Source organism: Mytilus edulis, chromosome 1, assembly GCF_963676685.1.
Source record: "Mytilus edulis chromosome 1, xbMytEdul2.2, whole genome shotgun sequence".
Classification (NCBI taxonomy): domain Eukaryota; kingdom Metazoa; phylum Mollusca; class Bivalvia; order Mytilida; family Mytilidae; genus Mytilus; species Mytilus edulis.
In genome coordinates this window covers 109,045,210-109,058,780 of record NC_092344.1, presented here as the reverse complement: position 1 = coordinate 109,058,780, position 13,571 = coordinate 109,045,210, and the positions used below count along the sequence as shown (strand labels likewise).

The 13,571-nt window shown below is 32.6% G+C and overlaps 1 protein-coding gene across 1 annotated transcript in view; it reads right to left on the bottom strand.

Moving 5' to 3' along the window:
- LOC139499331 (von Willebrand factor D and EGF domain-containing protein-like) overlaps positions 1 to 13,571 on the bottom strand; it is a 39,920-nt gene extending 26,349 nt beyond the window's left edge. The window contains exons 1-2 of the mRNA XM_071288004.1: positions 13,441 to 13,571; positions 982 to 1,176 (exon numbers count right to left, since the gene is read on the bottom strand). Of these exons, the coding sequence (XP_071144105.1) occupies positions 982 to 1,176; positions 13,441 to 13,513 (268 nt within the window). The 5' untranslated portion in view covers positions 13,514 to 13,571. The remainder of the gene's footprint in view (positions 1 to 981; positions 1,177 to 13,440) is intronic.

The following is a 13,571-nucleotide window of genomic DNA, read 5'->3' as shown; positions in this document are numbered from 1 at the left end:
GGAAATAAAAGCAAATTGTTAGGAAGTTTTCATTATTTTCTATATTTGAACTGTAATGACATTGGTAAAATAAATACTTAGAAACAAAATATATGAATATTATGGGTTTGCAATTTATGTGTTTCGATTGTCCTTCGAGGCAAACCAATTATTAGTCGACAGTGAAATAATATATAAAAAACATGCCAGAGCATTGTCGTATTTAGTTTGTTAAATGGAGTTCATGTATTTCCAGTGGACTTAAAGACTTGTTGGTAGATGTTATATTGTGGATTAATTCTTGGGTTTCAATTTTCGTGGTGTATTAAAGAAAACTTACATTTTCGTGGATATACAATTTTATATTTTTGACTCATGTATGAATAAAGATAGAAACTCACAAATAGTTCATCTGGTTAAGAGAGTTCACTACAGTTACCATGTATTTAAATAGATTTATTAAGTTTGTTTATTTACAATATAGAATCACAAAGATGAAGTAGCAATAACAATCTTCACAAAAGTATACTTTGATGTTAAATATAACATATTTAACACATAAATAGCAATTTTTATTCAGGTAATACACTATTTATTTTATTATGTTTTGCAAATTCAGCAGAAGAAACGATTTAGCCATGTAAAGTATAATGTTTAACAATTTTTAATTATTTATATAGTTAAAATTCTCTGATTTGTCTGTTTTGGTGGTTCGAGTCCCCATAAGGACGTCTGAGTTGTCTTCATAGACAGTCAGAATTGTCTTATAAGTCGGTCCGATTAGACTTGGTCCTACTTGTCTTCGGGCCGAGTCTTCTCACATTCGTGAACTCAAAAGCCGACTACAATTGATTTCGATTAAATAAGATTAATTCGTTTTATTCGTCAATCATGTGTTTATCTATGCTTGATTTAAATGTATAGAATGATAAACGTAATTTACTAAAATATATAAGAATCATGTGATATGTATGTAGCTTCGTCATGTTGAACATTGCTTACCTGCCTGACAAGTACTTATGTAATCAGGACAACAGTCTCCTATCTCGACACAAGCTTCATCACAACAACACCCTCCAAAATCAGGGCCACAACAGTTTGTTCCTAGACAACACTGTGGTTCTTGTCTGGTTGCACAGAAGGCTTGCTCGGATCTTTTATACCTGTGTATATTTGAGGTGACATTTCTGAAAGATCCTGAAATGATTTTTTTTTTTAGAAAGTGTGGTAACTATATTATAACATCTTAAAGACATGCTGAAGAAGTGTATCAATGGAAATTTGATTTAAATATTATCCTGAAAATAAAGAAACAAGACATTTCGAGGTCACCCAAATTGTAGTTTAAAAAAAAATCACGCTCAACATCTTTCACAAAAGTCCAGTATGAAAACCAATTTAGTATTTGAAAAAAATAGGTTATTATAAAGACCGTACGATCCCCGTACAAAATCATCATAGATCGTCTGTTGTTAAATAAGAAAGGTTTTTGTCGAAGTGGTCAGTATCTATGGGCATCTTGTTTTCTTATAAACTTTAAATTGTTTTTGTAATACAATATTTTTCCAAGTATGCTGTAAAAGTACTCCAAAAGTTAATTACAGAAACGAATTGCTTCCTGTAACGAATGCAAAGGAGATGGTATTACTAGGGAAACTTTTGATGTCTCGAAAAATCAAAAATTGACCTAAATGTACCAAATATTACACCGCAGATGCGTGTAAGACATGAGTCTCTTAGACATATGTGGGTTTTTAATGTAAAACATTTGCTAGTAGCAATTTTGTCTTAAAGCAATGTGTAAAATTGACTCTTTTGGTACAATTTGTCAATTTCCATATGTTTATTATATCATGGTATGTTACTTTATACAGTCATGTGACACATTTACACATAAGTGACCATTTATTTTAATATTGTGACGTTTTTGACAGATAACAGTGCCTAAATTTTTATTGATATTGTCTACATAGTTTTGGCTATAGTTCTTCCAACCCTACTTTTTATTATTTTATTAAAGCAGTAAATGTGTGTATTTTATTTCATTAGTATGAAATTCAAAACAGTGTAGCTGTGGCCATTGATTGACCCATCAAAATCATCCATTGACTGGGACAATTTACGTGAACGTTTGTCTGTAACAACCACTGTTCATGACGTACCTACGATAGACATTTAAACTGTGGGGTCAACAAAGATTTCTTAACGCCTTTAATTATAAAATAATTCGAAAAATTAATCAGGAATAACCTTTGTGTTTTGATTTATATAATTGATATAAATCAAAATATCGTGTTATTTCTGATTAATTTTTCGAATTACTTTATTTAGGTGTTGAGAACCTTTGGTGACCCCATAGTTTAAGTGTATTTAAAAAGTACATAGTGAGCATTGGTCGTTACATACAAACGTTCACCTAAATTGTCCCAGTCAATGAATGATTTTAATGTGTCAATCAATGGCCACAGCTACACTGTTTTGAATTTCATACTATTACCTATTCATGGTTTGATCGTTTTAATATTGTATGTTCCAGAATGATAGAAAACGTGTGTTTTCTTACCGGCAGCTTTTGATTAATTTTACGTTACTTTCACTTTCGCTTTTACAGGAAGTCACGAGTATTATTATAAATAGAGTGACAATAGAAATCGTATAACTTGTACACTGTCCTGAACATGCTGTAGTTATATTTTTGTATGTTTTTCAAAATAGAGATAAATGTTAGAGTATTTTATGTAAGGTTTATGTAGAAGAGAGTTTTATTCTGATTATTGTAATAAGTTCTTATGAACTATTTTTGCACCGACGTTGCGCATCTTTTCACAGTTATAGGGCTGTATTGACGTCATTTCATCAGACGTTTAGTGCAAAGATATGCACCTTATAAGGAAGTTTCCTTATTAGGTCATTGATTTCAACCATATTTGGAATTTCTCTCACGCGAAACCACAACACTAGCGTAAGATTCATAGTATTTTACGTCAGTTCCAGCTTGTCCCTACCGCCGGTTAGCAGCTTTATTTACGTGTCTCATACATTTCAAGGTACAGTTTTTCTAAAGCAGCAGTTTAAGTTCCAGAATGTTGTAATATATATGCAATATAATTATTTATGCAGTTCATTTAATTGTTCCGGTTTCCAGTTTTTAACGGAGGCAGAAATTTAATAGTTTTCTTGTTTTCTAAATATTATAAGTTTTGAGAATAAAGTTTGATAATGAATTTCAACTTTGAATAGGAGAAAGGTGCGTAAAGTCGGCAAAAAGTATCCGTCTGTTTTAAATACTCAGTGTGGCTGTTAATATATTTTCATGATATAGAAAGAGGGTTACGGAAATTGAGATTTATTTATTTGTGTAGTATTTTACATGTATTTATATGGAGAGTTGCTGATATAATCTGTGTTTCCTGAAAGTTGATTTTTGGCGTAGCTATTTTAGCTGTATTATCTTATGTCCGTCTAATATATACGGACTATTGTTAATTGTTGATTGTTGTTTTAAGAGATTTATTGCTGTTATTCCACGTTCCAGTTGTTTTTAATATTATGTCTTGTGAATAAAAGTTATTATACACTTGAAACTATTTTGTGTTTCCATTCAAAACATCAAACTAAAGACTGAGCTGATACTTGATTACATTACATATAAAAATCCATCCGACTTACACACACACATAAAGGAGACTACGCTGACCTAGAAACTATATTTGTGTGATATGCAGTATGCAGTAGCAGTATTAGTAATTATTTCATGTACTCTGAGCCTTCATATTTCCTGTTAAATTCTTTTGGTTCGTTGTTGGTGTCTGTCTGGTCTGGTGGTTGGTTTGGTTGGTTAGAAAGGTTCTGACCGGTTTGCGAACACGTTACAATATATTCTTGATTAGCATTATTTTAAAAGGCTTGATGTTGAGCTTGCTATAAAACCAGGTTCAATCCACCATTTTCCTCGGAGTTCAGTGTTTTTGTAATTTTATTTTACTATTTAGCAGAAAATGGCTGTTATCGTAATTCCTCATTTGAATAATAACAATAACAGTTAAACTGATAGTGTTTTAAAATTATCATTATATAAATATAAATGAATTTGATAGGTTACGAAAACGTTGTCATATTTATTCTTCAGCAAGTTTCATAGAAATAAAAATTCGAAGTTAAGAAAACAAATATTTTTTTTTTTTTTTTTTTTTTTTTTTTTTTTTTTTTTTTTTTTATAATGAATTTTCTTTATTGTAACAAATAGACTAGCACAACATGTATGAACAAAGGTGTACAGAATGGCATTTTAACACAAAAGAAGTATTATATAATAAAACAACAATTGAATATATATGGTGGTGCAATAGTAGCTTGAAAATAAATAAATATCTTATAACATTGAAGTCTTACTTGTTCTTGCGATATGCATAAGTGGTGTTTCAATCAAATTTTAACATTTATTATTTATTCTATGATAGGGGCCCAGGGACTCCAGTATTTGTTATATTCCTCTACAGAGAGGTTTTTAAATGAAATGTATTTTTCTAGATTCAAGTGTTCCTTTAAATAGTTTTTTAAAGCATTTAAATTTGGCAAAACTTCTTGTAGTTTTGTTCGGTAGATGTAGTATTTTGAAAAAAGAATAATCTTATTTTTAACAAAATTCAATTTAACATTTTCTAAGATACCAAATAAAATAATCATAATATTCAAAGGCAGTTCAATATTTGTCATTTCAAAAATCCAAATGTTTAGTGCATGCCAGAGACTGGCGACCATCGGACAGCTCCAAAATAAATGTTCTATGGTCTCTGGTCCTTCTTTACAAAATGTACACATGTTGTTACTATTTATTTTCATCTTGTAAAGTAGTGAATTAGTTCCCAAAATTCTATGGATAATTCTATATTGGAACCAGCTAAGCTTAGTGCTTTTACTATATTTTGTACACGAAGTGTGTATTTTTTTCCAGTTAATACCAGTCATATTAAGATGGTTCTCCCATTTTTCCTTTGCAGCAAATGTAATATATTTTTCATTCAATATGTTGTACATGTCTTTTGAACCTTTTTTTGATTCAAAAAAGATACTTATGTTAAAAGGTATTATTGCATGAATTTTTCTCTCGTTTACTTCAATATTTATCGTGTTTAACCACTCATTAAGCGAGTGTGCTATTCCATAATAATGTAAAATATTTGGCCTAAATTGATATAATTGTTGGAAATTTTGAAATGACATAACTTTGCCCTGGTCATCTAACAAATCTTGCACTGTCCAAATTCCCGCATTTGCCCAGTTTTTATAGTAGACTCTTGAACCACCAATTTTAAAGTTTTCTACCTCCCATAAAGAATAAGATAGAATTTCATCAATACATCTTGGTTTTCTAATTTGATTAAGGGTTTTCCAAGCATCAAAAACTTCTTGCCAAAATTTATTTGATGACCTTTTAATAGGCCCAATATAACTTATTTCAATAAAATTTATTTGCTCCACAATAGAGACTAATCTCACCCACTTTGAATTCGAATTATACAAACGTCTCACCCATGTAAGTTTTAGTCCCTGTATAAATGCTTTTAAATTTAGCATTTTTAAACCACCCTTATAATAATCTTGACATAAAAGATCTCGCTTGACCTTATCTGGTTTATTATCCCAGATAAAAGCATACATTTTATTTGTTAAATTAAGTAACATATTCTCATCTGGACTAGGGATAGATAGAAACAGATGATTTAATTTAGCTATGACCAAAGTTTTTAAAATGGTAATCTTTCCAAAGGGGGTGAGATACTGTTTTGACCATTTTTTCAAAGTGTTGTCTATATTATCTAAAACAAATATTTTTGCTATAAGATGAATGCCATGTTTCAAAGATTTTTTCTAGGGTCTTAAGTCCGAAGTTATTTCGTGAATGAACTGCACATTTAGGAATGAAGGAATGGTAATATATTTTGTATTTAATATCAAATAGTAGGATTTGCCTTGTTAAAACATGGTTTTAGCGCTTAAAAATGAAAATGTCATGTTTTTGCAAAGTGATAAGTCGTGAAAAAATATTGATATGAAATTGTGAAATTCAGAACATGCATATCACTGATAACATGTTTTCCATAAACTACTGAGTCATTTGAAATATCAGCAGACTTGGCTATTCGCATGAACTAGTGAGTAGTGACCTATAATTGCTTAAATCTATTCTAAGTAGGCTATGGTGGATATTTGTCATATTGGAAATCATTCAAAATCTCATTAGTTAGAGCGAGATTATGAACATAAACAGGATTCATCTAATTTCAACGCAATACTTTTTGCTGATAAAGGAAACGTGTCATATGAACTAAATTTTTTAGGACAAGGAAGTTGCAGGACAGAATTGGGTACAGTGTATTTCAATACTATCTAAAATCAGTTGAAAAGTTTTAACGATCAATACCTTTAAAATTGTTGAATAGGTTCTTTTATTATAGATCACATTTGGTAATTTGAGTAGATTCTTGATATAGCTATGAATCAAAAATGTACATTGGGAAAATGTCAATACCAGTAATGTTCCAATAAATTTATTTCTTCGCACCAGACCACTTTATGATCATTTGAATTATAAAAAGTAAAATCACAAAAATACTGAACTCCGAGGAAAATTCAAAACGGACTGCCAGAGTGATAATATGAACGAAGGGATATACCTGATGTCAAATTCAAAATAGGACAAGATGTTAAATGTACTAGTAATAGAACCTGTCCTATTGCCTAAATAGGAAGCTATTTATAAAACAAAACAAGTCATATAACTTCAGTTGTATCAACTGCTGTGAGACCAATAATTTTGGGACCAATCAGAAAAAGCATACAAAAAATTAATTATACTTCAAGTTAGAAAATTTTATATATGCATGCTTGAATTTTCAGGATATAACTCTCAAAACTATAAAACCATTTATATGTTTTTGTCCTATTGCAGGTGTCACGCTGTCCGAATTTGACACCAGATGCAGGAATGGAAAAGGAAATATTCAGATTCGGGTGTGAATACAGTGGTTGATCCATAACGTTTTCTAAAGAGAGAGGGAAACTGACTGCCATGAGAGGGGGCCTGCTACAGTCGTGCTTTATTGTTCCCTATATAATCAATCAAATTTTTCCCATGATAGAAGGCAGCCGCTGATGGTATCATAACCAATTGGGTTTCCAGGCGCTGGTAGAAACTTCGTGAACGATGGCAAAATCTTTGTCCAAAAGACCATGCGAAGGTTCGTTTTCGTGTTAAATTCATAATGCAAAAAATAGAGTTTTCTGTCAAATCGCGTTATTTTCGTCATTACTGCGTGTCATAAATAAAGGCAACAGTAGTATACCGCTGTTCAAAACTCATAAATCCATGGACAAAAAACAAAATCGGGATAACAAACTAAAACCGAGGGAAACGCATTAAATATAAGAGGAGAACAACGACATAACACTAAAATGTAACACATATAGACAAAATCCCACGAGAATAACAAATATAACATATATATATAACATCAAAACCATATACATGAATTTGGGATAGACAAGTACCGTGACACGTCTTATCGCAATGTGAATTTACACTCAAAAATAAGAGAAAACAAACGACACAACGTTATAATGTAATACACACAGAAACGAACTATAATATAACAATGACCATATTCCTGACTTGGTACAGGGCATTTTTAAAGGAAAAAATGGTGGGTTGAACCTGGTTTTGTGGCATGCCAAACCTCGCACTTTTATGGCCATGTGAAATATAACATCAAAATGACAACACAGGACTACAATATAAATAAATTGGAGAACACAATAGACAAAGAATCACACGAACAACAGCCAACAAAAGGCAACAAGTTCAAAATTTTAATACGCCAGAAGTGTATTTTGTCCACACAAGACCTATGTGTGACGCACAGATACAAAAGTTTGAAAGCCGAAACGAGTACAAAGTTGAACAGCATCGAGGACCAAAAGATCAAAAAGGTTGTGCCAAAAACGGCAAGGGTTTTCCGTTAAGTTACCAGAAAATCCCTATAATTTAGAGTAATTTATAATTTTGCAAACAGTAAATTTAATAAAATGAATATTCAAAAGATGTACATGATAAAGCTGAAGTATTAACTAATTACAGGAAACAACTGAAATACATTTACATAACCAGACATTTGAAACACAAAAGTAGACACATCCGAATACGTTTAAACCTCTACGCCAAGTGACGTCCTATTTGAAACTGAAAAATGACGAAAAAATGACGTCATTAGAATTAGTAAAACAGAGCATCAAAAAATGAAAAATGACGAAAAAATGACGTCATTAGAATTAGGATTAATTTAAGATTATATATTTGAACTAAATACTGATATAGCATTTAATAACAAAGCACATTTTAATTCTTATTAATATAAAACTGAGGTAGCAATTAACTATATTATAAAACTATGTCAGGTTTGTTATGAATCTAACTTCAAACGTAAAATATCGTACTGATTACTTTGAACGAAATCAAATCTGATAAATGAAGGCGGTGATTAATTTTCTTTACCATAACACAGAAATATAATAGAAAAGACGTCAACACATTTGACAAAATCCGATGAGAATTACAAATATAACATTAAACATTTAAACTAAATACATGAATATGGGATGTATAAGTACCGTACCACGTCTTATAGTAATGCGAGTTCACACTCGGCAAAACAGTCACAATCGGGAATAAGTCACGTTTGGTAATTAAAAGATTAGACGACATTATGACAAAACACAATCTACCATGTGGTAAAAATGTCCTTAGCTAGTTTGGTCAACGAAACATCGTATGGATCCACCAAATCGTGATGGTGTCCATAAAATTTACGGAGTGTCAATTTTAATCTGTCCTCCTCATAACTTTGTTGGAGCAGTTTCTGCGTAAGGAGCACACTCCTGTATATGAAGTCCGTATAGTGTGAACAAGCACGTGAATAACGTATCAATTGTGATATGTAAACACCATACGAAGGGGCAGAGGGTATGTTACTGCTGAGAAATGGGAAATTGATAATTGGGAAGTTGAAATCGTCCCGTTTATCATAGATTTTCGTGTGAAGTCGTCCATCTACGTCAATATTGAGAAAAAGATCAAGGTATGAAGCAGTCCTTCTAGTATCAGTGGTATCCTTAATTTCAAGTTCACTTGGATATATGAGATGTAAGTATTGGCTGAAATATGGGTTATTCAATGATAGAACATCATCAATATATCGGAAAGTAAAATTAAAGAATTTCGCAAGGTGCTTTTTCTTTTTGTCTTTTAGAAGGTTCTGAATGAATTCAGCTTCATACGAGTACAAAAACAAATCAGCCAGCAGGGGTGCACAATTAGTACCCATTGGAATACCGACTGTCTGTTGAAATATAAATCCTCCAAACTCAACAAATATATTGTCGATCAAAAAGTCCAGCATTTTGATAATATCATCTTCTGTATATTTTCTGGGAGATTCAGTGTGATTTTTCACAAAATATGAATTATTGTAACCCAAAACAAGAAATTTGTATCTACGATTTCCATTTTTATAGAAAAAGCTCTGTTTTATGAGATGGTGTAGTCGATCTTTCAACTGAGCATGGGGAATAGTAGTATATAGCGTAGAAAAATCAAAAGTTTTTATGTTGCTGCAAAATTGCAAAGATTGTGATTGAAGGTTAAGCAGTAGATCTTTCGAATTTTTGAGAATCCACATCTGGTTAACACCACTGGTAGAATATATCTCCTCACAATATTTTTGAAGCCCATCTTTAACTGTCGAAAGAATAGTAGTCAGTACTTTAGAAAGATGTTTGGTTGAACATTTTGAAGACCCAGCTATGTATCGTTCTTTATATGGAGTTTTGTGTAATTTGGGTATCCAGTATAATGAAGGCAAGTTTTCTTCGTTTTCTTTGATGTTGATACCAAAAGAAAGAAGGACAGATTTATGATTTTGTAAAATTTCGTCCTTGGTAAATGATGTTAAAGAATATGTAGGATTACCAGTAGTTTTATCAATTCCAAGCTCTGTAGTGAGACATTGCAAATAATGTTTTTTACATATGAAGACAATATTATTGGAGGCTTTATCTGCTGGAACAACGACATATTTGTCATGCAAAGAGGATAAAGCATCCACAACCTCCGGATTCTTGAAAGGGTTAGAAACTTTAGTACTCATATTACATCGTAGTTTTTGTATGCGCCTCTGAATGCATGATCGAATAGCTTTGATCCATTCAGACAAAGTATCCAGTTCTGGTTCGTCTGGTTCGCGCTTTACCCATTTTCTTGCATAGTCCTCAACTGCATCCATCAGTAACTTGAAATTCTTTTTCCAGTTGATGGGCTGGGGGATTCTATATTTTGGTCCCTTGGCTAACAACTCTCTTAGTTGTTCATTGGTAACGATGCCAAGGTCTCCAGTAATAATATGACCAGCTGGACTGTAATTGTATTGTGACGATGCACATGAGCAATCCGGAGGCTTGGATTTTGTATCTTTGAGGTTAAAAGCCTCTAAAACTCTCTTGTGGTTGAAAATCTTGGATGCAATAGACTTGGTGTAAGTATAAGAAATAACAGGTGTAGCTTTATTTTTGAAGTAATCAGGTATAGTTTTTTGTACAGATTTTTGATGGAAAATATTGCTAATATTTATAGCATCTAAACCTTTATTGGCGAATTCTACCTTAAAAAAATAACGTTTTTCCTCACTATTGGATGTAGTCGATACGGGTTTGAATAGTCTAATCATCGATGCTATCGGGATTAAAAAAGAGGGACAAACGATACCAAAGGGACAGTCAAACTCATGAATCTAAAACAAACTGACAATGACATGGCTAAAAATGAAAAAGACAAACAAAAAACAGCACACATGACACAACATAGAAAACTAAAGAATAAACAACACGAACCCCCCCAAAAAACTAGGGGTGATCTCAGGTGCTCCGGAAGGGTAAGTAGATCCTGCTCCACATGTGGCACCCGTCGTGTTGCCTATGTGATAACAAATCCTGTAAATAGTCTAATTCGGTAGGTCACATTCATGAAAGGGAAGTGGATTGTAGTTACAACGTAAGGAACATATCCGACATCATTTGTGAAACGGTTATTCCATAACGGTCAACCAACTCGTGATGGCGTCCGTAAAATATACGAAGGGATGATTTCAACTTCACCATTTGGAACTCTTAATAGCTTCCTTGTGAGCAGCAACCCTCTATCAAGAAAATCATGTTAGGAAATGCAAGAACAGGAATATCGTATCAATTGGGAGATATATACCCCGTATGCAGGTGCTGCTGGAATGTTGCTACTAAGAAATGTATTAGTTCACAATTGGAAAGCTGAAATCATCTCTTTTGTCGTAAAGTTTTGTTTTCAACCGACACTCATTATCAATTTCTAGATGTAAGTCAAGATATGAGGCCGACTTAACTGTATCTGTGATATCCTTTATCTCAAGATCGATGAGATAGATGCGTTCCACAAAGTCACCAAGATTAAAGATTAAACTACTCTCAATGACAATACAAAGGAATAAAGAAGATACCCGATTGTCAGAAAAGACCCAATGACTACATAGGGCCATCGCAACGCCGTCGTTTAGCCTTCGTATAACAGTACATTGACATCGTGGTAGGGCCACGGTGTCGGCGAAGACAGCCAATTTTAAGATGCTCAAGCGTTTCACATGTGTCATGGTGACGCGAACATATCAAAGGCTAGCCTGCAAGCATTTTCATCAAGTTGGCGTTTGAAAAAAACTCTAAAGAACAAAGATGTGAATTTTCAATCTCAATAAATCAAAATCACAAGTCAGTTCCTACAAAATAGGATACTTTAATCTTTAATGATGACACAATCCGAAAAAAGAAGGCAGCAGCATTATTTCTATTGGTTGATCTGAGAGCAATGATGTAAAACTCTTACATGACTAGCAACTCCTCTGACAGGTAAAACATATATAATTTTTCTAAGTCATTTCTTGATTTTGCCTTTCTTTTATTCGAGATGTTTTGCTTTTTTTTATTACAAGGACAAACTCTGGCGAAGAGGAAATCGAGGTTTATGTGGGACACAAATATGGCAGGCGGACAATAGAAGAGAACGCTATGGCCTTTACAGCACTTTACTACAGTAGCATAAGACGAAAAATGAGAATGACTACTACAACTACAAAAGACTTCCCAGAGAGTAGCGTCTACGAAGAGGTCATAAGAAGGACAGTAGCCTTACTAGAGGTATAAAAGAAGGATACATACAGAAAGTTTCTACCTACTCGTCTAAAGTAGTCCATCACTCTAAAATAGCTAGCGTGCGGTGCCACCTTCCAAGCATGTCCTTCAACTTAGATATGCTCCAAACACAATCCAAATTATAATTAATGGTGTATACGATGCCATCAAAATCAAAGGGTTGGTTATTGAGGTTAATCAGTATCAACTTCAAATAAGGAATCGTGCGCCATTGTTGAGCAGCTTTTGTATGAGAAGAAATTGAAATATCCACAGTGCTGTGTGCTGTGGATGGCAGGTATGGGGTGATCATCTGTCATTGGAATACGGCTCTATGCACAGAAACTATAACGATTTCTTCTTAAAGATTTGCAGTGGAGAATGCATTTGATTTTCTGGCACAACATTCTGAGTTTTGCTCAGGACAATGAACCAGAGGCAAAAGACATGCAGGAAAATTAAAAATTATCACAACTCGTGTGAGCTTACAAAGAAATTTTATGAAATTTTAAAAAAGAAGGGTACTTTTTGCCTGTTTGTAAGATATGAAGTACTTGTTTTGGTACATCCTAAGTTCAGGGACAATATACAGTGTTGTTTTGACAAAAGAGATGTGCGTGCTTGAAAATGAGGAATTTAACATTGAAAGCATTGGACACTCACTACAGTCTTCGTGTAGCCTGCGTATAAATATCGTAAAACGATTGACATCTTTGTTTCACCTTTGTGTGTAGTCGAATTCAATCTTGCAAATGTATACGCCCACATAATGCTATTCAATGAGAATTCAAAACAGAAATACAAAGCGAAAAATATTTCAATTTTGTTTCAACCATGTTAAATGCATCTTAATTTCGCAACTATTTTTGAAGAGTTTTTGCTAGTGGTAAATTTTGACTTTCCAATATCAAAACTACCAAAGTTTGCTATGAAATTTGAGAGAATTTTTGAATGACTAGATAATAAATACATTTGAAATTTCCAGTCAATGATAAGTAGAAATTGGCCCTACCGCTTTGATTTTTATATACTTGGTCATATTGTTATTTCTGTTAAGTTTGATTTTTGTAATTCGTAAGGAGGTTCAATCATAATTTGAATTTATTTTTTATATTAATTTTTTTTAGTTTTCATGGTTTTGTGGTTAATGAATGTTTATTTGTCTGTATAAAAATCATAAATTGTAAACTAACAAACCTGCATGGGTACTGCTGAATTGTAAGCAATAAAAAACCATCAGAAATACTGGCAATACATTATGCCCGGCCATTTCACAATTACTTCAAATGTATTTAAACCAGGAAGATATTACAATTTGTGATTGTGCA